At 36.1% G+C, this 25,764-nt stretch overlaps 1 protein-coding gene across 2 annotated transcripts; it reads right to left on the bottom strand.

The window, feature by feature from the left end:
- Positions 1 to 23,841, bottom strand: LOC110157311 (synaptosomal-associated protein 23-like). Of its 2 annotated transcripts, none has more exons than XM_020921616.2 (8): positions 23,652 to 23,841; positions 16,543 to 16,663; positions 8,611 to 8,652; positions 8,385 to 8,433; positions 6,280 to 6,397; positions 4,619 to 4,786; positions 3,253 to 3,397; positions 1 to 2,981 (listed from the first exon to the last, which is right to left on the bottom strand). In XM_020921616.2, the coding sequence occupies exons 2-8, from the start codon at positions 16,597 to 16,599 to the stop codon at positions 2,919 to 2,921; spliced, it is 642 nt and encodes a 213-aa protein (XP_020777275.1). In that variant the 5' UTR covers positions 16,600 to 16,663; positions 23,652 to 23,841; the 3' UTR covers positions 1 to 2,918. The 2 variants fall into 2 exon arrangements, with proteins under 2 accessions (XP_020777275.1, XP_020777274.1); XM_020921615.2 differs by lacking the exon at positions 23,652 to 23,841 and adding an exon at positions 23,477 to 23,622.
- Positions 23,842 to 25,764: the final 1,923 nt, after the last annotated feature.

The raw sequence follows: 25,764 nt of genomic DNA on the forward strand, positions 1-25,764 counted from the left end.
CACATTTCAGAATTGATTTATTAAGTATGAACAATATTACAGATGGAACCAAAAGGCATTTCTCCATTAAGCAGGCTAATATGAGTTGAGCTGCATTTGAATTTAATAGACAATTTCAAACATACATCCAGTGGCGGTTGACAGAACAATGCAAAAACAGCCCCAAGACAACCTTAGTAATTAGATGATAGTTGACAATATGCTAAAGATGCTACATAGCTTATAGCAATATGAAACCTTGAATTGTTGTCATCTTTACAAACTCAATGCGTGTATGCCTGGAAGCGATGGCATACGAAAGGAACATTTTCTTCAAAACAAATAAGATGGATACAGATCTGTTTTTTTTTTTTTTTCACTAGCTATATCATTTTATCATTAGCCAATTTTCCACAGCGAGGTCGGACATTATGAGGCCCGCCAGGAGTTTCTGCATTTGCACTAAACATTCATTTGCATGTATAGTTCTCGCTGCTGGCTCTATAATCCTCTCAGCTTGGCTACAGATTCACTAAACACATTATGCATTTCCATCATGAGATATGACCATTTTTTCCCTGTGTAGGTTCAGCTTTGGAGGCACTGCTGGTGAGACTGTGGCTGTTACAACACAACCGTCTAGAAAGGGGAAAGCAAAAGGCACTGTACAATTTTAAACATTTCATTTTTGATTCATTTTGTAAAAGCTGTGCAGTAATTTTAAGGCAAGTAATAGATTTTAGAGTGCAATTTTGATAGGAACCATTTTGAGATGAGGATATTTACTGGTTCAGCTTTTTTTTAGGTGACATTTTGAGGACATTTGACTATTCAAAGATATAAAATTTTGTTCAGTTTTTGTATTAATTTGTAAATTTTCATCAATATAAAATCCATTTAGGAGTTGCCAGTTGCCATATTTTTTTTTTATTTTATATTTTTACATTTTATTCCCGTGCCCCAGGGTTTTAGGGGTCAAAAAATATAAAATTATATTGGGGGGGGCCATGTGAGGCTTCTTGCCCTGGGCCCCCAAATTTCTATTGACGGGCCTGACTACCATTTGTTATTTCAATACATTGTGATGTGGGAGATAATGTGTCCAAATAATTTCTCTTGTGGATCAATAAAGTTTGTCTAAGTCTAAAATATTGAACTTTGTGCCAGTTTTTGTTTCATGTAAATAGATAGGCCCAGTAATGACAACAGAGGTTCTACAATATTGATATCACGTAAACACAACCCATTATATATTTTATCGTTAAGCTTTTATGCATATTATTTTGTTCATATAATTTAGAAGGCAAACATTCACACAGCTCTGTACATGATATAATGATCTAGTAATGTGAAATTAGCAGCACTGAGACAAAACAAGCAAAAGCTGCATCTTTAACCGGCAAATTTGTTTTCATGCATTTTCACAAATCGCAATTATAAACTTGGGTAAATTAATTTTTCATGCGCTCCCGGACTTGTGTCGGAGCCTGGCGTAGTCTGTTAATCTCCTCTTGGGTCCTATAATAAATCTTTATTAACAGAAGGGAAACTGAGAATAAATTAGATTAACAAAATGATGGCGGGGTAAGTTTTGAGTTTTCATTTATCCAGTCAAAACAGGGACATAAATAATTATGTCAAAACTAAAAAGAAAAATCTGACAATATTTCCCCAATTCTGTTATATAACAAGCTACAAAAGAGATAAAACTGTGGAGTAGGCATATAGTCCATCTTTCACAACTGAAGGACAAGTAATTACAACAAAAGATTTTCTCAAGATAGACGAAAACCTTGAAAATATTCTCCCAAAGACACACATTAACTTTTCACGTTAATGTTTCACAAAAATTACAATTAAAGCTAAATTGCTATCACTCAGGGGTAGTGCTTTGAATTCCAGCATTGAGAAAACCATACACCAATCAAGCACAACATTATGACCATCTGTCTAATATTCAGAAACAAAGAATAAATTTTATGTTTGTGTTCATTAAATCAGAACTAAGAGACATTTAAATTTCATTTTTTGAAAGACTGAAGGAAGAAGACAGAGGAAAAAGACTAAGATTAAGAGTATTTTTTTTCCCCATATGGCCCAGCCCTGCCTAACTATGCACATTTATCTGTTATGGCTGGTTCACCAGTGGACCCTCATAGGTACATTCTGATCCTTGAAGATCAGGAAAACCCAATATAAGCAAGCTACAGTTTTGAAAATACTCTGATCTAGCAGCTCTCACAACTTGTTTGCCATGGGCTGAATTTTGTAGCTTAAATTGATGATTACATATTAGGCAGGTGGTCATAATGTTACGCTCTATCAGTGTACAACATAGTATCAAAGCACACACATTTTGAAATTAACATCTGAAAACGCAAAAATGACATGGAAAAAAGTCTTACAAAACATCACTTTATTCACAAGTCATTTCTGCTTGATTAGGAATAATTTAATAAGCAAAATATTACACAGTACAACTAATTACAGAAAACCAATCGGTATTAAGGCTGCTTTTTTTAAGATTAAACCTGCAATACACTAAAAATGAGGCAGTGAATTAATGCACTTTGAAAAATACAGATATGAATATGATATGATACAATATAGACCTGGGTTGTATTTGGTAGCATCAGCAGTGGTGAGGCATTCAAGCGCTCCCTCTTTGGTGCGATTTTATGCCCTTGCTGCGTTCAAAGTCCAGCATGATTATAGAAAAAGTGTATGAACATGTGGCCATTCTCTCTGCTAACTATTAATAAAATATAAGTATTTATTTACATCTTAGTGCAGTTAAGGCTAAAGACACTGCTGCCGTGTACATTCTTTCCTGAATTGTTTACAAAGATATTGAGTTGTAGCTATGTGCCATTTTGCTTGAATGTAGCGTGAGGCGTGAGGCAGAGACAAAAGACTGGCCCAAAATGGAGGCGCGCCCCCTACTGGATGAGTTTATTGGCTCGTGTGTTGGCTTCGTCGATACGCACTTTGTTCATCTCCGCCTGAAACACAGACAAAAGGTTCCGTCAGCTGCTTGTATCCATGGAGAAGTTATTGCTTTGCCTGAAATGTCCCACAATATTGCATTAAACTTATATTATTTGCATTTATTCAATTACAGGGGATTTTTAAGTTACATAGTGCACCTTTAAATATGCAGCCATATACAAATAAAAATCTATCCACACGGTACAGTACATATCTAATAGAAGCACAAAAACCTGCTCTTGATGGTGTTTGAAAGGGGAAAAACACATTAGTCTTGGCTCTTACCTTTTCCGTGACGCGATCGATCTGTTTGTTTTGCTTGTCTATTTCACTGCCCATGTCCAGAGCCATGTTCCTCAGGTTTCCAATGATGCCACCAACCGCTTCCAGGTTCTCCTCCATCTCATCCTCACGAGCATCATTAGTTATTCTAGAAATACATACACAGATGAGCCATAACATTATGACCACCAACTGGCACAGAAATAATAGCTTGATTATGACACCTGTGTATAAAAAATTAGGCTGTGTGGTTGCAATTTTGTCTTCAAGGTTATAATGTTAGTTTAAGGTCCAATATTATGAAAAACTGACTGAGCTTTAAGTCATATTGTTACCTCCTCCAAAAACTGTTGTCTTTGTGTTTTGTTTCATTTATACAGCTTTGAGTAATCCTTTATTATTAATCTGCTTAACCTGAGCCAATGCTCAAAATGTGAAGTGCTCCATTGTATTTTTAAATTCCATACACCTTCACTAGAATCATTTGGGTGATTTCAGCTCTGGAATTGTCTGTTTCTACTGAACTCAAGGTAAAGGGGCTCACTTAAAAACTACTGCTTCATGACATCACAAGGTGGAACAGAGGCAAAGAAGAAATTTTATTTGTCAACTGTACAAACGTTTAGCAGCTCTTCCAAGCTGCTTCTTCAGTTCTGGTCAAAATGCTGGTGAACACTTCCTCATATCTGCCTGCAGGGAGGAGCTAACTACACTGAAACTACTCTGAAACTGAAAACATTCTACTTGTTTACAGTTTCTGTTTGTTAGCTAGGCCTATTCATCTGCCCCGAGTGAGGGGACATAATAGCATAATCACTCAGGCACGAAATGAGCTAACAAACAGAAACTGTAAACGACTAGGTGTGTTAGTTTCAGGGTAGTGTTATAGTAGTTAGCTCCTCCCTGCAGGCAAATATAAGGAAGTGTCCACCAGCATTCTGACCTGAACTGAAGAAGCAGCTTGGATGACTTGTGAAATGTTTTCAACCTAAATAAATGTTTATGCCACCTGAATTTCTCCTTTGCCAGGGATTCTACCTGGATGACTGAGGGATTCTACACAAAGGTGGAACAGAGCATTTTGAGTGTTGGAGATGTAGAGAGATTATGTGAATGAGACAGATTAATAAACCAGGAACAAAACAACTCTGGCCATGAGGAGGTAACAGCATTATAACATGACCTAAAGCTCACAAGAGTCAATTTTGTGTAATATAGAATACAACAAATACAATACAAGTCTTTTGTTGAAAATGGTTTGAACCCTGTGCAACAGCTACAGCTAGTTTGTGAGTTACATCATTGGCCCATTACACATTTGTACATTGCCCTAGTTTACAGTAGCTGAACAATAAAGTCTGAATCTCACCTCTTGATGTAGGGTCCGGACGGCTGGGACGCGTTGACCTGTGCCGCCTGTCCGTTGCGGACTCCAGAGGGTTGCCTGGAGACCACCCCGGAGCTGTTACTTTCTCCCTCGCCATCGCTAATCCCCCAGGTCTTCTTGTACCGGGAGTCGTGTTCAATAGAAGACACCCTACGAGGAAACACACTCAGATTTATTCAAACGTATGAATAAATTATACGTGTAACAACAGAAATGTCTACAATGGCAGCTTTTCTCCAAACATTTCAGACATAGGCCGCCTACCTTATCTGCAGGTATTCATCAAAGTATCCCATTCTTCAAAGGGAAAGCATTGTGGAAAGATTTGACTTGAGTTTTAAAAAGTTTTAATTATACTATGCGCACAAACTACATGAAAACAGGGTTCAGTCAAAAAGAAACCATTTGAACAATAGATACAGTATGTGTTCAGATGACACTCAAACAAAAAGGTGGAGATGCTGCTGTGACACGTAAAGGTGCACCGAGAGATTTTGAACAGTGATAATAATGACAAGTAAAGGTGTGCTATGTAACTTTTCTAGTGCTCGTCACCATGGAGATGTCACTGCTTTGACTGGAAAATTTCACAGTATGGCATTAAGCACACTCAGTAAGAATGCACGTTTTTCAAGGTATTTTTGGCAATAAAAATAAAGAGATAAGTTTAATGTCAAATCGTGGAACATTCAAGACAAAGCAAATACATCTCCAAGGAAGCAAGAAGATGACAGTCAACCCCATCCTTGTTACATAGTTTATGTACAAACTGGAGGCTAATTTTAAACACATAATTGTTAAGAGTTTATAAGCACATGTAAATAAGTTTCCAAAATGAGCAAAAATACAGTATTACCCTGACATTATAAAATTTGTCCCTTGAAGGTTTCCAGGGTGTCAGAGGTCGTAATTAATTTGAGATTTCCACAAAAAAGTACACATTGCACCTTTAAGTATCCACAAAGGGCACAAACTTAGACTAATCATTGTGAAACTACAGCCAAGAGCAGTCCATGGTTTGAGAAATGAGATGAAAATGTATTCAAACTCAGGGGAAACAAACAGGCAATCACTCAACTGATACAGATAAATACAGAGCTCGGGCGAGCGGTGCATGGAGCGTACCAGGTAAGAGAAGGGGGTGGCAAAGAGGGCAAAGAAGCGGGCAAAGGGAAGAGGAAGGTGAGAGAGAAGAGTGAGAGGTGGGCAGAGGACATAGACTGTATATATATCTATAAAGGGACATAGCTAACCCACTAGCCGCTGCGTTCCAAATAGGAAGTGAGCATGAGGTGGTTCTGGCTCCGATCGATTCTGGCTTCAATTGACTTTACATTGAAAAATTCTCTCTCTCTCTGTAACTGCTGCAGTGAGCTTCGTCACTTTGGTCTTAAAGAAGGGAACAGAGGTGGGGGTAAGCAGAATGAGTAATAGAGGGGAACGGAAAGGGGTCAGAAGACGAGGGAGGAGACAGGGTCAGAAGATTATAAGATGGAGAAAGAAAGGGTGAGTAAGAAAGAGAGGGGGACAGAAGGAAGAAGAGGGGATGAGAAAGAGAGGGGGACATAAGGAGGAGCAAGAGGGGATAAGAAAGAGAGTGGAACAGAGTGGAGCAGAGGGGGTGTATGTGAGCGTTGTTGTACCTGTTACAGGGGCACACACACAGACCACAGCACTTGGACAGGTCGGTCAGGTTCTTCTCGGCCGTCCTCATGTCCTGGTTGATCTGGTCCATGCCCTCCTCCGCACGCCTCAGCTGCTCTGCACACGGCACGAAACAGCACACTTTAATACTACCCACACCTTGTCTATAGTGTCATTAGACTTCTTCAGGTCTGCTTTAGAGCTATATCTAAACATAAATTTAACTGAATTTAATTGTTGTCTTTTTGAGCCTATTTTATTGGTACAAAATATTTAACCCAGATGTGTATATTTTCAAGTAAATGTTTAATGTCCTATATTACACAAAATGCACTCTTATGAGCTTTAGGCCATACACATTTGAGTAATCCTTTATTATTAGTTTGTCTACACCTTCAAAGCTCTAAATGATCTGTTCCACCTTGTGATGTGAAGTGGTAGTTTCCAAGTTATGATAACAGTTCCCTTTTAAATTGTGTTTAGACATGATTGGAAATTCCAGGGCTAAAGTTATTCAACAGATTCTAGTGAAGGTGTATGGAGTTTAAAAACACAGCTGAGCAGTTCCTGTATTACCACATGACATGGAACAGAGCCTTATCTGTTTGAGACTCGACTCTACGCCTAAATCTGCAGCGTTTGTGTGTTATGAAACAAAACAAAACTCCAGGTATGTTTGTGATGAGGAAACATTATAACATAGATCAGAAAATAGAGTACAAGAATCAGCATATCATAAAATTAACTCCACATCTTTTGGCTGTGTGCAGTTGGTCAAGAGCTTCATTTTGTCAAAACTTGGACCTCAGAGCATAATGCTTTGATTTGAACATCAGAGCTGAAATCTTCTTAAAAACCTTGGGTGTTCTCTGTTTGTGTATCAACTTATTTTTCAAGGTTTCCAAAATCATAATTAACTTGAATAGTTCCTGTGAGGACTAAAGTGGGTCACGCAGCAGGAGCCAGACACAGATTAGCATATGCATAAAAAATATATACACATTCTGACAAACAGCACTTTTTCCTTCAAGAATAAAGTCAAGGAAAAACGTGCATAAAAAATTGAAAAAGGAGATCACATCTGAAGAGTACAATTACAGATTTAAAAGACTAGTTTTTTGAGTAATGCACTAATAGACATCTTTTAACTTCACTGTAACTTCTCTAACTTGTATTCACTTTTACAAATCATAATTAAAGCTACAAACTAATAGAAACCTTGACCACACAGACTAGTTTGTGTGGCAGTGTTTCTTGCTTGTGCTGACACCTCTGACAGCTCCTCTGTGCAACAACTCCACACAAACTTTTTGTGAATAAATAACAAGGTTTTTCTCAGTGCCGCTGCAAATATAGAAATGACAGAAATGATGTAGGCACTGACCTAGAAAAAAAACTGAACTGTATTCCTAAAATAAAACTGCATATTAAACCAGTAGCAAATAATCATATGTAAATTTACTACAACATCAATACCTTTTTAACACGTTTCACTGTATCAAAAACTCGCATGTTTACTTACTTACTTACTTTTTTTAAATATTTTGTTGACTCAAATCAAAATTGTGAAGGCCATTATGCTCACCTCCAGTCCTGCCTTTAAAGCTACACTATGTAACTTTTTTATTTAGGGTTCTATCACCTGCTTGTCTAGACTTAATGGAAAAGTTATTGCTTTGTTTTGAAAGTTCCATAGTAAGACATTAAATATATTAAATTAGAACACATTTATAAACTGGTATTTTATTACTCCTTGAAAAATGTGCATTCTTACTGTGAACAAGATTGCTTCTCCACAAACCTAATCTGTAATTTTTGCCTTCTTGCACCACTTTGTTGTGTCCATGGAGATAAGTTTACTGCCAGAGTGAGGAGCATTTCAGACAAGAGAATAACATCGCCATTGAGACAAACAATTACATTTAAATAAATATAGAAAAAAAATAAACAAAAAAAGATAATTACGTCATTTCCGAATTTGTGAATGAATCTTATAATCTCTCACTGTTATTATTTTCTTCTTTTCAGTTTGTTTCATTTTTACACTCATGTTTAGCTAAATAGTACACTGTACCAAATCCCTTGTATTGTTATGAGTATTTACCTCCTTGCTGATCCAACATCACCATGGTGTTGACGCCTGTCTGTTTGCTCTAGAAATACAAGAAAAAAAATACAACACTTGAGATTCACTGGGAGTAAAATGTGGCAGAATGACATTTATGTGAAAGTAGTAATTCAAAATGTTGTGAAAAGGTCAAAGTGAAACAAAGTGAGACAAAGTGAGGTGGACATTTAGGTTTGTTTTAGTGTTTTAGACTCAAACTCACCTCCTCGGCCAGCTGCAGCATTCGGCGAGTGCTCTCCAGAGACTGTGGAGACATGACATAGCTAGTGAAACATGTATGAGGAGAACAGGGCTGGACAATATTGGAAAATTCTGAGATATGAGATAGAGGAGAATGCATTTATTTGTACTTGTCCTATTACTAACAGGTGTTTTCAGATTCTAAAAGGTGATGATGCCATTCTCTCAAATATTCAACCATAACCAGTGTAACAAGATGTATTTATATTAGGGATGTAACGATATGCAAATCTCCAGGTACGATATTTACTGGGATATTTTGTGAAGGTTAACTAAATTGTTAATATGCTACTTTTACCTATTACAATTCTTTGACAAGACTTTGGTCCAAATAACTAAGATCATATGTGCTTAATAACAGTTATTTCTTCATGTAGTCTCCACTGAAACAGAGCAAAGGATCATGGTCTATGTAGTTTCCATTGTTTAGAATTTTTTAGCTATTGCTGCACCATAACAATGAATTTAAGCAAAGAGACTTGTAATTTGATATATTGTGACAACCCATGATATTATTGTGAGACTTTTGACGACACAATATCACGATATTTCAGTTATTGTTACATTGGGGAAGCATCTAAAGATATAAGACACTGCTTTATCTTTAAAACATATTATGCGCCTATCACTACTGAATCCTGCGTGTTGAAGGAAAAAAGAAGGACTCTGCATAATATCTGTCCTTAAATATATATAAAACAAAGAATCATCACAAAATGACATGATCATTTCTTTTAGTTACTATACCCTTAAACTCGTTGTGAAACTCATCAACACTATGGCTAAATACAATACCATCATTAAAACAAAAATGAAACGCAAAAAAAATTGGACAGGGGGAGCTGGAGAGCCATTTCATACTTACTTCACATTACACTTTGTACATAACATGTTTTACATTTCTCCAACTGACAAAGCACAAATGGGTAATTATATATATATAAAAAGTTTTTATAAAATTATTAGAAAATAGACTATGTATTTGGCAAATGTGAATTATCTGTCTGTCTTTCACCTTGTGCCTGTTTTTCACTGCATAATCATCTACGCATGGCCACAAAAGAAGTAAAAAAAAAAAAAGGTCTAAAAATACACTGTCTTTAGATTTATAGCTGTGTTACCCAGTGTTATCCCTGATTATTCTATTGGGGGGACTTTTTATAGTTCATATATTTAATTATGACCTTCACAACATCACTTTAGTTCCCTTTAGTTTCCTCTAGTTCCCTTGTGAATAATACAACACTCAATAGTCTGTAATACACTACATACCAGCTGCATAATCATGGACAGGTAATATTGATACTCTATATTGATGGTCTAGTCTACAATGTTATGGAACTCTCTGGGGCAATTTTTCAACCAAACATTCCCTCTGGGGGGTTAAAACGGTAATTTACAGTGTTTCATGTGTCACATAAAAGTCCCTAAATCAGTGATAATGATATGAAATAACTAACCACACCTCTGTTTGCTTTGTGGCTACTGAAGAGATGATGTAATGGGAGGAATACATTCTTATGTAATAGAAGGCGAGTTAAATTAGAGCAGTGAATGTGAGCATGAAGTGATTTTAAAGATACACTGCGCAACATTTCTGGTGGAGGGTCTTGTCTCCATGGAGATGTGTATTGTTCTTTAAACATTTTCATCTCACTTTTATGCATTACAGGTGTTTCTGTTGCTCAAAAATATAATAAGTATGTAATTCCTTCTGTGAATAGGGGCGCCTCTCCACAGATCTGAACTGTAATGTAGCTTAGTACTGTAACCTGCTTGTCTCTCTTGTGATAAATGGTTTAATCCATACTGTGGAACATTCTAGACAAAGCAATAACATTTCCGTGGAGACAAATAAGCTCCACTAGAAATGTTACACAGTGCACCTTTAAGAAACCATCTTTATATGAACAGTTTTCTACTATAATGTGTTTCCAATTCGGCTTGAGTATATAATTTAACATTAAATAAGTGTACATAAATATAAGCAAATTAAGTGTCATTGTATAAAAAGTCATGTTAACCAATATGAAGCTTTTAGACAATCCTTAAGCTAAGTAAAGTGTAAGTACTGTAAGTACTCCAAATGGTTATACAAATGTTTGCACAGCTTGTTCAACTGTTTTTTATTTCTTGTTCAAAGTCTATTTGAAACAGTAGCGCTGTCCACAAACATTCTGCTGTAAAACTCAGACTTGACTTTACTCAGTCAGCCGACACGAACAAGCAAAGGTACAGAAATGGGAGGAAAAACTTGACATACTGAAAGAAGAGTTTAAGTTAAATCTGAAAGACGCTTTACACTTTGTACACTTCTAGAGGAGAGTCTGCAACCTGATTGTGTAGACTGAGATGTTCATGCAGTGTCTGTTATGTTACGCAGAATGGCATTACACTCATCCATCTTTTATTTATTTAATTACATGTGTTTTTATTCCCCCAAATACCCAGGGAAAAGTCATGCATTAGTGTGAAAAGTGACACCTCTCCACAGATCTGACCTGCAACTTAGCCTGGTCGAGTTACCTGCTTGTCTCCAATTAGAAGTTTAATGCCATAATGTGGAGCATTTTAAGACAAAGAGAAAAGCTGCATGGTGCACCTTTAAAAATACGAATATTATTACAAAGCCAGAGACATGTGCTTCTTTGAAGTACTTACATTTCTATCCACCTATGTGCGTAAAATCATATTAAAACATAATTGTCCTGGTATTAAAGCACTTCGAAACAGTAACAGAAGTCATTCAAAAGCAGAACTGGGCACGGAGGAGACAGAGGCAGACAGTTCAGGTAAGTTTGTGCGTCTCTATTCTTAACAGAAGCCCAAAGCAAAGCGTCTGAAAAAAAGAGTCTCAGAATAACTGGGGGCATGGCTCTTCTCTCCCATCTCTAATGAACCATAACGGGAAAGTCTTCTCCTCCTCCTCCCCCTCTCTTCTTCTTCTGTGTAATGTTTGTATGAATATATTAATCAGAGAAACAGACAGACAGTGTATTGGCACAGAGAGCGTGGCCAGATCAGAGGCAGAACATTGCAGGAGTGGTTGGTAAATATTACATTATGTTGCTGGAATATCCATGATCTTGGCTAATTAAGTCCGGAATGGAGCAGGCGGCCAAGTTTTCCAGATTGGGACTTTGGGAAGCAGACAATGCCGGGGTATTTTTAACACAATTTTGGGTTGGATTAAATGGAGTTAAGGCTGGTATGTGCTGGAGCAGAAAGAGAAGGCACTTAGAAGTAGCATTTTATAGCTGACAAAACTCAAACTATAAATGAAATTTAAAAAGTGAAATACAATCTAAAAAAAAGTAAGAAATAACATAAGGTAAATACTTTTTAACAATACAACCTATGATGTTTTTTACTGCTAATTAAATCATGACTATTATATTTGAACCCAATTTTCCCTGAAGGTGGAAGTACTATAAACATGGACTGATACTTTGATGTACTGGAACACAATGTAAGAACAAAATGACAGACTGCAGTGATGATTTCCGAAATAAACAAAAAAGGACAAAGTGGGTTTGTTTATTTTGGACATCAAACCCCACAGTACAGGGTCAATGCCTTGATTGAGGTCTGTGCTCACTGAATGTTGCCAGTTAGGGGCTTTTTTCTCTAAATAATGACAGTGTGTTTTAGATATATTAAAGGTCCTAGATTACATAAAATTTACTCATGAGCTTTATGTTTGAGTAATCCTGGTTTATTAGTCTGTCTACATCTCCAAAGCTCAAAATGCTCCGTTCCACATTGTGATGTCATGTAGTGGTTGTTTTCAAGTTAACAGCTCCTTTTACCTTTAGTTAGTGTAGAGATTTCCAAAACTGAAATGATCCAAATGATTTTAGTGAAGATGTATGGAATTTAAAAACACAATGGAACTTCCTGTATTACGACATGACATCACAAGGTGGAACAGAGAGTTTTATATTTGAGAGAAGAACTCAGCCTAAATATGCAGGGTTTTGTGTGTAAAACATGTGTGAATGAAACAAAACCACCATTATAACTTAGATACATTTTTTTGTGAGATATAAAATATGATTTTTATGATAACTGAATAAACATACAGCCACAATGTTCGCTTCATTGCTTCTCTATTTCCCAAATACATACAAATCTGTAGAAAAAGTATCAGTTTGATATACTCCGTACTTGACATATCCATTCACTGTAAACATACCCCGATATCTACATGCACTGATACACACTGCCCATTACTAATAAACAAAACAATGTGATTTATAGGAAGGCTCACATATATCTGAATAGGGCCCAGAATGACATAAATGATACTATAAAACTATACACTACTCTGATGTGAGACCAAAAACAGTCTCTTCCTGTGCTGCTGATGTGGCTCTGATAGTGAGTTTTGATGAGTCAGATGTAAGTGCTGATTACACAGAGACACAGCACTAAAGAGACAAACAACACAACACAATGGGGAGAAACAGCAGCAAAAGAAAGAGAGGCAGGGGAAATGTGTTTTAGAGATGTAATAATATCATCATGGACTATTACGAAGCCGAATTGTAATTTCCTGGGTCTAAAATGCATTTTGTTGCTATGGGATACACTCAGGGGCCGCACAGTTCCGCCCTGTACCACCCCTCTGGAAACAAGGCTCTAGACTATAATCCTTTGCTTCATAGTGCACACAGCAGGAACACTACTTACTATTGTGCAATTCTTTTTTTTTTATTTCATCTGTATTTCATATTTTTTATTGGACAACAAGAACACATCTATTTTTCAATTCTTAGTATCCGTACTGAATTCATTAATGTTCCCCATCAGTGTTTCACAACTGAACACAAGTAATAATGAAATGATTACAGTTCATATTTGAGTCTTAAAAGTCGCAAAATTTACTCTAGTGATATTTAAGTCATGTTCTAATGTTGCTCCTCAAAAACACATGTTTGAATAACTTAATATTAGTCTGTCTACATCTTAAAGGCTCAGAATATTCTGTTCCACCTTGTGATGTCATGAAGCAGTAGTTTTCTATTTAACAGCTACATTTTACCTTTTGTTCTGTAAAGATGGCAATTCCAGGGCTGAAATTTATCCAAATAATTCTAGTAAAGGTGTATGGAGTTAAAGAAACAAAGTGGAGCACTTCCTGTATTACCACATGACATCACAAGGTGTTCTGAGAGAAGAACTTAGCCTAAACATCCAGGGTTTGTGTGTTAAACATGTGTGAATGAAACAAAACATGACTTCGGGTATGTTTTTGAAGAGGAAACAACATTAAAACATAGGTCAGGAAACAGAGTAATATGGACGCTTTAAATACAGAATTAAAAAAAAAAAAACAGTATTGAAAACTGCTACATTTATACAGAGAAAAGTGCCTTAAAAGTTTGCCTTATAGTACTGTGAGATTAGCAAAATGGTTACCTCTCTGAGAAAGTACTAGCATATTAGCCAGTGAAGCAATTATCTGAAGGTGAAGATGCTTGCTAGCTCCTGAATTAGCATTAGCTCATTATTTAGGCCATTAGCATCAGATGGCTAATCGTAATGTGCCCTGAAGCGCTGATTAAACAATTATCTGTGTAATAATAAAACTTTTAAATATGGCCGACAACACTGCGCAGTCAAAGCCACAGAGGGAAACCATGTGCTAAATTAGCCATAACCTTCCTCTGCACCTGACACAACATTCCATACAATTAGCCTAATGGTCATTTTGATGAGGTTTTAATGTGCAAGCCAATGTCAATAAGAGCGCTGCCAATTACTCTATCATATCTGATATTTGTGGAAATAAGGAATATAGTTTAACACAGAGCCTAGTTTTTCATAAACATCAAATATCATCAGTGGGTGATTTTCTAACTGAGTAAATATTTAATGTTTTTTTTAATGATGAAATTAAATGATGACATTAGTATTTTGTGTAGCATGGTTTCCTTGTAAACAGAAAGTTTGTGATTTGTTTCAGGATAGGTAGTAGTATTCACAGAAGTAGCAATAGTTGCAATAAGAGCAGCTATTCATTCACTTGTGTTAGTATTTATAGTAGAGATCTTTGCTGGAGATTTAAGGCCCATAGTTGACGCTCTAAAAAGGCCAAATATCCAATATATTATTTGATATATTGTTTGTCTATCTCTAATTGATAGAAGAAACAATACTAAAAGTAGTGGTAATAATGCTAGTAGTACCAGAAGTAAGTTCAACTTTTTTGATCTCTAGTATAGAGATAAACAGTATTGCTATTATGGTAGTGAACACTTACTTGGGTTTATTACTAGATGTATTACCTTCAAGTTTTTTACAATTATTGTGTACTTAAAGGTCCTATTAAACAAAGTTAACTCTTGTGAGCTTTAAGCCATGTTAGAATTCTGTTACCTCATCAAAAACTTTGTGTTTTGTTTAATTTCACATGTTTAAATAACCCTTTATTATTAGTCTGTCTACATCTCCAAAGCTAAAAATGCTCAGTTCCACCTTATGATGTCATGCAGTGGTAGTTTTGAAGTTAACATTTACCTTTTACCTTTAGTTCTGTAGAGATTTCCAATTCCAGGACTGAAATGAGCCAAATCATTTTAGTTACTCTGTATGGAGTTTAAAAACACAATGGAGCACTTCCTGTTTTTATCACATGACATCACAAGGTGGAACAGAGTATTTCAATGTAAGAGGAGAACTCAGCCTAAATATGCAGGGTTTGTGTGTTAAACATGTGTGAATGAAACAAAACACAACTCCAGATACGTTTGCGATGAGTCAACATTATAACATCAGAAAATAACATAGCATAGTCTTCTTAATACCTGAGTTGCATTATCACTACATTTATTTCAGTAGTGTCCATCACAGTTAACCTCTGCAGTAGTTTTAGTCCCATGTTATTACTCCAAGTCTCTCAGGATTAGTAGTCCTTGTTGTAATGTGTTTGTGAGCTGATACATGATGCCCTAAAGCTGTGCCCCACCCAGCCTCTGTCCTGGTGTCAGAACTCACCCCCTGCAGGCCTGTGTTTACTACATGTGTATATTACTGGCACTTTCTAGAACAAAGGCGTCTGTGGTGAACGGAAAGTAAAGTGTGATAAACTCAAGTGTTTTTGGAGCAGAGCGCTAAAGGAAGCTAACACAATAAGCTAACACAGAGGCTACAACTACAGCTGCTGGCCATATGTTTAACAATGGACACTTTCAACCATAAGAACTTCTAAAAAAAAAAAAAATCCACTTCAAACTTTTCAAATGTTTCAAATTGTAGCCAAATTTCTTTTTATGATTTTTTTTCAATTCTAATATAGCACAAATGAATATAAAAAATAGACAAAACAAAAACCCTCCCACACCACACCCTTCTCTCTACACTCAACTGTAGCCTAAATTTGACATTCGTAAATTAAATAGCTCAGGGATGGGTAATGAAGAAAAACCTTTCTAATGGAGGGTCCACCCCATGCTCGCCGCTTGGGTAGTTCTCCATGGAAACAGCAGATGAGGCAAAGCTAATGGTCAGATCTGTGAAGAGGCAAGCTCAAGGTATTTTATTTGAGTAATAAACCATCTGTAATTGAAAATAAGATAAGTAAGATACGTTTATTGCCATAGTGTGGAACATGCCAGGCAAAGTAATAATATCTACAAGCAGACAAGCAGATGGTGTACCAGAGAAGCTGCATAGTGTATCTATAAATAAGTGTAAGGGGGGGTGCAAGAGCCAAGTAAGAATTGAACCATAACTAAGTCAAAACTCGACCAAGCATTACAAAAGCAGGTCTACTCCAGGACTATACCAAAAGGAGCTTCAAAGTAACAAAATATAAGACTTGAAAAGGATTAAACTACTTCACAGCTGTATAGTAATGATGGTGGAGATGCGTTTTTAGCGTGGTCCGTACCTCGTCTGTGACCTGATTGGCCTTGATGGTCATCTGCTCCACCGTCATGTCATCCATGGTGATGTTGGTGTTGTCTTTTTTGGAGGCTCCCCCCTTTGCTCCGAGCTCTATGTTTTGTGGCCTATAGAAAGAGTAAGAGAGATTATTATACAAGAAAACGTAAAACAAAACATATTTACAAGAAGCAAACATCACAAAATAAATGAGCAGTTGGAAAGTTTTACAATATTGATATTACATTTTTAAAGCAGGATCAAAGGCTATGGTAGTTTTTCTCCAGTGATCCTGAAAGTCCTGAAATATATTTAAATGTATTAACAATATAGCACCTATACTAGTACTAGCTATTGAAATTTTGCAGTGACGTCATGCTGGGGGTGCTCTAAACGTATCTCAATTGACTAAATGTTCAATAGTTACCATGGTGACACACATTAGTAAAACTACCAAATTTTTTTTTTTTATAGTCTGAACCAATACAAATTGAGTTTAAACAGAACATTTTCAGGAGCCTATGATGAATATGAGCGTTCATGGTCCTATTTAAGAGTTTGATTTTCAACAAAAAAAAGTGAGAGTGACTAATTGAAACCGCACAAATCATCTCATCTGTTGTAGCTCCAACCAAGTCACGTCTTTCTGTTCAAATTGTCTTAAAATAAAGCTCAGATTACATCTAATTTGAGTAACTGATCTTCTAACAGAGCAGCGCTTTCAGTTAGCGTGACACCCCCAGGAAATGTTGATGACATCTGCAGCAAAGTATCAATATCATGAGGTCAACATAAATCTATATTCTCTAGAACCTACTTTTGTCCAGTTTTCCATTTTCGTGTCTCCAAAGAGAGGGAGAAGATGCAAACCATAAACAAATGACTCGTTGCTGTGTGTATGTGAAGGGGATAATGTATTTATTCTAACAAAACCACAGTACTAAAATTAGCTAAATATGTAAACCAACTATGAACAAGTATTATAGAGAAATTCAACACAAAGCTAAATATAAAGTCTGCTCACACTCACAGCAAGCTTTAATCCAAATTAAATCAAAGAAAACCTTAGTAACATTTATGCAGCCAACGTTGCTTCAGATCAAATGGAGTCAAAAGCTTCGTGTTTCTCTTGAGGCCAAGCAGATAAATTATATATTTTATTTGTAGCATGTATTTTTAACATTTATGATTTACACAGAGAGTTTATGAAGAAAATATTTGGGTTACCTTTTGAGAAGTAATAGAAATAGAAAGTAGTGTTTATATTGCTGGATCAAGGGTTAAAATAACAGTTTAGAACGATGAGAAATTAGGACAAATGCCATAGCAAACTTAAAGGTCCTATATTACCCAAAATTTACTCTTGTGAGCTTTAAGTCAGGTTAGAATGTTACCTCCTCAAAAACAGACCCGAAGTTGTGTTTCCTTTCATTCATACATTTAAGTAAACCTGCATTATTAGTCTGTCTAAATCTCCCAAACTCAAAATGCTCTGAATGAAACAAAACATAACTCCAGGTATATTTGTGATGAAGAAACAACATTATAACACAGATCAGAAAATAGCATAATATGAACCCTTTAATATTATAGAATGAGAATGGGAAAAAGTCCTCAAAATGTAACAGTATATAACAGTACGCAGAAATACAAACCCTTCTAAAGTATTGACGCTCAGAAAAATCAGTCAATAAGTTTATTTATCCCAGAGGGCAAGCGCATTGAGCAATACAATACAAGAATATCTAAACTATGATGTAACATTCACATGGAGACAGAGAAAAACAAAATATCTTGGTCATTTGTAATCTAGCTTTGTAAATGCAGAAATCAAAATGAGTAAAATAATCACTTTTAACTGTCTTTCTTTATTTGATTTTTGATTATATCTGGATTTAATATTTATTACTAGAATGGCGGGTTTAAAAACAAAAAAAAATGTAAAAGGAAAAAAAAAAAAGATCTCTAAATCTGGTATAAAAATGAAATAAAATAAAAAATTAACAAAAACTGAAAAAATAATCACAAATGCATTCTGATTTGTGTGCATCATATTCAGCTTTACACAAAATTTCAGTGCACTTTCACATCATCCATGACCTATAAACCTAAAACCAAACCAACACAATAGACAATAGTTCTGTACAGTTCACAATCCCATTTAATACCACTGATTGTGCTCAATGTTCTGCTGCTATATACAGAATAAGTCTATTCTTAACCTTATTACTGCTGAACATTTATTACTGTGGCGAGTGTGACTTAGCAAACAGAACAAACAGAATGACGTCACTGTGTGGAAATGCCCTTCTGTGTTTACACAAACCTGAGACATGCTGCCACCCACGTGATCAGTCATAACTCAAGTCAAGCTGTACATTGGGAGTCATAGTTATGATTTTACTGTACAGAGGTCAAATAACGAAAATATAAAGTAAGTAAATATAAGTAAAAGTCTAAACAAAAAGTCACATTTGTAAAGAACACAATTGATTCTGCATGTTTGGAGAATCTAAAATCTATCTATGTGTAATCTGATGAAGCACATTTACAACCAGCATTCAAATTGTATTGTTATTCTCCTATAATCTACATTCAACTGTACTGGTCTAATTAGCATCATGTCATTAATTTAAAAGAGAAAATTAACATTAACAAAATAACAATAATTTGGGATTTTGGAGACAGTCATAGAGGAATTATACCAGCTACGTTAGATAAAAACAATCATTTCTGTTTAGTTTTTTTAATATACATTTTTTAAACTAAAATTGATAAACAAGACAAAAATAGCCAAATTTATCTCTTCAAAATCTGAACTCTGCTCCAAACCACATGTTTTCACTGACAGGACTGGCTGCAGACCTCTCTATTAAAAAGGGTTAGGGTTAGGGTAATGTCCAAATTTCAGTCTTGACTCAAATTAAAAACTAGGGTTGTCAAAAGTATCAAAAAATCTGGACCACTACGAGTTTATTATTTTTTTTAAGCATTGTGGTATGGGAAATTTTAGTATAATAACAACACTATAGATGAGACCTCTTAATTAAAAACACCCAAACTGATTGCTGACATTTAGAAATGTCCAAATTAGATATATCAGGTTGTAGGCCAATATTTGATCTTTTTAACGTATCGGCTATCAGCCATAAATCTCCAGGAGAGGCCTAAACATGCATGAAATATATAACTTTATTTGAACATTTTAGTCCAAAGAGGGTACTGCAAAAATGTAACTACACTGGACGCTACACAGTTTGTAGAAAAAGGTTGTGGATGGATGAGTTTCTGCTGAATTTTACTTTGATAATTTTAGGAAAATTATCATCAAAATCAAGTCTACATATCAGCCCAAAAAATATTGCCAGAGCTAATTGGTCATCGCTTGCTTGGGATTTTGAAAAAATGCTTATCAGTTGATCTCTTGTCAAATTCAAAACTCACAGAAATTCACTTTTGCCAAATATTTCCCCTTTATACCCTTCACAGTGCTGTCCTTGTTGCTGCTCCAGAACAGCCCCTTTTTCTTCTGTTAGAATTAAATTGTTTTCTGTGAAGCTTAAAAATGTCTTTATTCTTTCACGGCTCCTCTCTCCTCTTTTGTGTTTTGGACTTTTTGACATTTTCCTGTTTCTACGGCGACCTGTGAACCTCTCTTCCCTCTCGGACGTGCAGCAGGCGAGCACACATCCGGAGGGAGTCTCTTCACACGATTTTATGGTGTTGACTCGGCGTTTTTACACTGAAAAAGGACACTTGGTTCACACATAGACTCACAGCACTGCTCTTCCTGGTGACTACTGACTGCTGGCACTGGCTGCAGAAAAATAATAAACTGCAGAATTTCCACATTTGATGGACATTTGTTAAAAAAAGAAGTTCAAATCTGTTCTCAACTGAAAATAGTTACTTCATAATAGCAATTCTCTAGTAAAATAAAACTGTAATAGCAATAACCGTTCAATTAAATTACTTATATTAAAGGTGTACTATGCAACTTTTGGTTGGAGGTCTGCCATATTCTTGTTTCTATGGATATGCCATTGCTATGTCTGGTATGTTTTACAATATGACATTAAACAGCAAACAGCTCTACCTCATATTTATTCAGTTACAGGTGGTTTTATAGCTCAAAAATACTGAGAAAAACAGGGAACCTGGGCATCTATCGAAATATATTGTCAAGAGTTTTTTGTTTTTTTTGGCAGATTTTACTAAATTATTTTGTTACAGAGCTACAGTTTTGTTGCTTATTTATAGAAAGGAATTTATGCAACACATTTGACATTTTCACTGTTTTGATGATTAAAATGGGTGTGCATCAAAATAAGTTTGCGCAAGAAGAGTCATAGTATCACAGCCATCATTTAGTCGTTATTTTTTATTGAACTGTATCAAATCAATTTGTGTACTGTATCGAGATAGGTATTTTATCGTGGTCCATGTATCGAGGTATGTATCATATCAGCAACTTCTTAATGATATCCAGCCCTACCGAAAAGTTACACAATGCACCTTTAAATTATTTATATTAAGTCAAAAGTCAAGTCATACACTACCCTATTACCACAAATAATACGACAATGACAAATTTTACTAAAAATTTACTACTGATTAACTAAATTAAAACTAGAAAGGCAACATTGAAACATATATATTTTTAAGGTACTACAGTGCTTCTACTACTACTATCAGTACTGCAAATACTACTACCAACATCTCCAAAGATGTCAACAGAGCTTGCAATTGTGTAGTTACGGAAATGTTTCAGTTTAATAGTCTAATGTTAAACCACTGGAGTCTTTTTGGTTTACTTTTTACATTGTGGCAAGAATTGAATTAGCAAAACAAACAAAAATGTTGGTGTTTTATCCCAAACTCTATAAGTCCCTCAATATTACTACCAAAATACAGGTCAAATTAACAAAGCAAAGTCACTGAAATACTCTTAAGTAAAATAAACATGTTACCACGACTACCACATTGATTGAAGAAAATACATGGGTGAACAAACATGTCAGTATTAAGTGGCTATCAATTCCTGGTGTCAGTAAATCAACCTCGATATAGCTGCGTATTGATCCAGCCGCTGTGTTTGGAATAAGCAGTCTAAACCACACATGACAAGATATTTTCGGCCAATTTGTGCTTATCTTGCCGTTTCCACCAACCACCATTACACCCTTCACGTTCACGCTCAATAACAAAACAAGAGTTACCACAGGGACCAAGGAAGTGTTGAATAAGCCACAAAACACATGTAGCATTGTAGGGCTGCATAAGTAATTGTAATTAAATCACAATCTCAATTAGCAATCGCAAAGGCTGCAATTTTTAAAGTATTTCGCCCTGCAAATAACAAAATATCCTATTTTATTCAACATTAAGACAGCTAACCCTGTAGTTTAGATCTGTACAAACATGTTTTGCTATGTGATTCTTAGTTTGTCACTATATCATTCAGTCTTTCTGTGAATTCTTCTGGTTTAAAATGTTAAATTTGAATAGAATCATATTATTAAAAGGTCCTATATTACACAAAATTAACTCTTGTCACCTTTAAGACATGTTATAATGTTACCTCCTCAGAAGCATAGCTGGAATTGAGTTTAGTTTCATTCACACATGTTTGAGTAACCCTTTATTATTAGTCTGTCAACATCTCCAAAACTTAAAATGTTCTGTTCCACCTTGTGATGTAATGAAGCTGTAGTTTTCAAGTTATCAGCTACCCTTTTACCTTTTGTTCAGTAGAAATCGGTAACTCCAGGGTTGAAATAATCCAACTGATTCTAGTGTATGGAGTTTAAAAACACATGATATCACAGGGTGACGTGAACACAGCCTAAATATGCAGGGTTTGTAAGATAAACATGTCTGAATGAAACAAAACACAACTCCAGGTATGTTTTGATGAGGAAACAACATTTTAACATAGATAAGAGAATAGTGTTATATGGGCCCTTTAAAACATAAATCGCACATCTAATCACAATCATTCATTCATCATACATTCATCATTTGTCAAATCATTTTCCCAAACTGTGCAGCCCTATAGCATTAATTTAATTATTCACAATGTCTTTCTATAGTCTCTGGGTCAGAGCTCTATCCAGATCTCTTCTTAAGGCAAAGCAGAGAGAAGCATTTCTGGTTGTTCCTCCCAAACCTGTTTCTCCACCTCAAGACAACAGCACACAAACTGACTTCTTTTGTCCTGTAGCGAGCGCATGGGTCGCATGATCATTGTTTAAACTGCAAACTTTGTTTTTTAAGATTTTCATGAATTCTCTATGCATCTTACATCCAAACACTTTATTTATAATGTAGTGCTACATTACTATGACTTAGTAAACATTGGTAACAGTAAATAAAGTTGAAATAAACAGAGCAAAGACTGTGACCTATAATTGTGTTTACTCATAATGATAATTTAACTGTGCATAGTTATAACAAACAAGTATATTAGTAGCCTATATTAATATTAATTCGACTTTACAAGAGGATCCAAGCCCCAACCATTGACAATACAACGTTGTAATTACGAAGTGTGAGATTTCTCAAGACTTTTTCAGTGAATAATGAACCTGAAACCCTAAAAAGAATTCCAATATTATTTAAAATGGGGAAGGTCCATTAGTTTACAGAAACCTACGACTTTCAGGTAGTTATTTCCGCTCTTGAGACGTGTTTAATAGGAAGAACAATGTAGTAACACCATTAAGTTTAATTATTTTAAAGGTTTGTGCAGAAATGCGTAAAGGTAAGAGCTTTGTAAAATTTTAACGTGGGTCACTTGACAAACAGGTGACGTTAGACTAGCCACGGGCATTATAAAGTGGCACCACACACACCGAAGAAACAAAACATGACTTCTAAACTCAAATAAAGTTGATTAATAAATGAAATTAGGCTGTGAAATTAAAATAAACGCGTCTTACATTGTTATAGATGCCGTTGATCTCAAATGCAGAGAACAATTTTGTACCCACGCAACTTTAGGCTAACTTTAGCTTGCTAAGTTAGTCAGCTAGTTCCTTCCGCTTTTGCTGTCATCTAACTATCGCCAGTGCTAAACAAAAATGCCGATGGTTTTAATAGGAGGAAATATTTTACCTGGGTAGTCACCTAGTCCTCCTGGTTTAAACGTGACCTCGCAACTCCTCCTTGTGTGCGGAATGTAAACTTGAAGGAGGCGACACTTGTGGATGGATTCCTTCAGTCAGTCACTCGGCTGCCGCTGTTTCCGAAGTGTGTCAATGAGGCCTTCAGGGACAGTGAGAAAACTGAGCAGTCAGTCAGACGAGCTGTGTATTTGAAGGAGGTCGTTCTATGGCCCATGACTCATACGTGTTAGATGTGGGGTTTTCTTGCTAAGGGCCATGAAAAAAAAACACACCCACTAAATTTGAAAGTGAAATCATTTAGCCATTTGTGCTTTCTATTATTTTGTAACAAGTCAAAGGTATCACATCATGTTTTTTTTTATTGTAATTACATGCAAATCAGTCTGTGTTTTGTTTCAACAAATAGAATAATCATTTTACATACAATTCAAACTTGTTTAGGCATATTATTTCTATAAAAATGAATAGACCCGCCATGGCATTCCTAATGAAATAAAATAAAAAAAATATGTGTATACGTATAATTATATGCCTTTATAAATAGAAAGATATCTTCAAAATGGAGTCAAAATACTTCTATAGATTAAAAACATCTCTATCCTATTCGTACGTGTCCTATAAAGAAACTTCAGTGTAGTTTTAAGAGTTTGGGCCCGTTGTGCTTATACTTTCGGTTTCGCCCTGAACTCAGCATGAGCCTCTGCGCACGTCCTGTGTGCGGCTGTCATCTGACTCCAGAGAGAGGCGCTGCTCATTCTCCCCACATGAGTGCAGCATTTACCCTTCACCCGGACCCCTCCTCCCCCTCTCACCTACTCTCTCTTCTCTTCTCCCTCTCTCTCCTCTCTTCTCCCTCAAACCCTCTCCTCCTCTCTCCTCATTTCCCCTCCTCTCTCCTCTTCCCTCTCTGTGAACACTCCGCTGGATGTTTTTCTCTCTCCACCGCGATTCTGAGAGATGCTCTGAAATCCGAGCCTCCAGCGCTGAATGTGCTGTGTAATTCCCCAAGTTTTATGGTTTGAAACCACAAAAGCCTGCTCAAGGTGACTGCAAAGACACTAGGCAGGCAGGGTGCCAGGCAGACCGATCAAGTAGCACTGTCTAAAAGATGTTTCTGTCTGGGAGAACAACTAAATATTTTCTGCTGAAGTTAAAGAGGGTTTCCACAACAATGATAGCTACTTGGTGGTTTTGCAGAATGAATACGCAGCGCTGATCCGTGCCCATCTCTGCGCACATGTATCTTTAATAGAGTCTACATAGCCTGCATTATTCAGCATTAACACACGCTCCATCTGGACTGCTCTGAGTGTGCACGGCTCTGTGAGTGGATGTGTCAAAGCACCGCTCTGGTCCACACTTAGAACTTACACTGACGCTTCACCATTTCACCAGCTCAGGGCCGCAGGAGCAGAGGAGGGGGCCCTGGGCAGGTAGGCAACTCAGGGGGAACAGGACAGATCCTTTACTTTAAATATTTTATCAAATGTACATGCTGTATTATGTAGCATTAGTGCAGGTTAATCAACTGTTCAAACCTGTATTTCAGTTTAGCCAAATATTGCAAAAGCATGGTCAGTATATCAGCCTATATATCAGCCTGCTACGCATCACTGATACATTCTGACACATTTAAGGGCAATTTATCACATGAATTGGCAATTACTGGCCAAGATTTATTTGATATTTTACCTAATTTGAAGTCTTTCTAATTCAATTAAATGCTCAATCAGTCTGCAGTGTTGGTGCCCCCCTATAGTCTAAAATTCTCCCCCAAAGTCTAAAAAGAGCATGGGCTAAACATTGGCATAACAAAATCTCACTTTGGTCCTCCTTTTATTGGCATTCACACAAAAGAAACTGCAAGGATCATATAAATACTGTTTAAATATGAAATACAGACAGTAAGTGACATTTAAACTCCACAAACTGAATTAAAGAAAATTGTTAATCTAGAAAGTATTTGTGCCACCATAGTCTGACTGAAATCTATTGGAAACAGTGAATCTGTGTTATGCAGTTTTACATCAATCCCAGCTGGTTTGGGCATATTATTTTTATATTTACCACTGCGGTTTTGAATTGTATTACTATTTATTTTA

Source organism: Boleophthalmus pectinirostris, unplaced genomic scaffold (genome assembly GCF_026225935.1).
Source record: "Boleophthalmus pectinirostris isolate CB_2022bp ecotype Guang Dong unplaced genomic scaffold, ASM2622593v1 HiC_scaffold_10, whole genome shotgun sequence".
Lineage (NCBI taxonomy): Eukaryota > Metazoa > Chordata > Actinopteri > Gobiiformes > Gobiidae > Boleophthalmus > Boleophthalmus pectinirostris.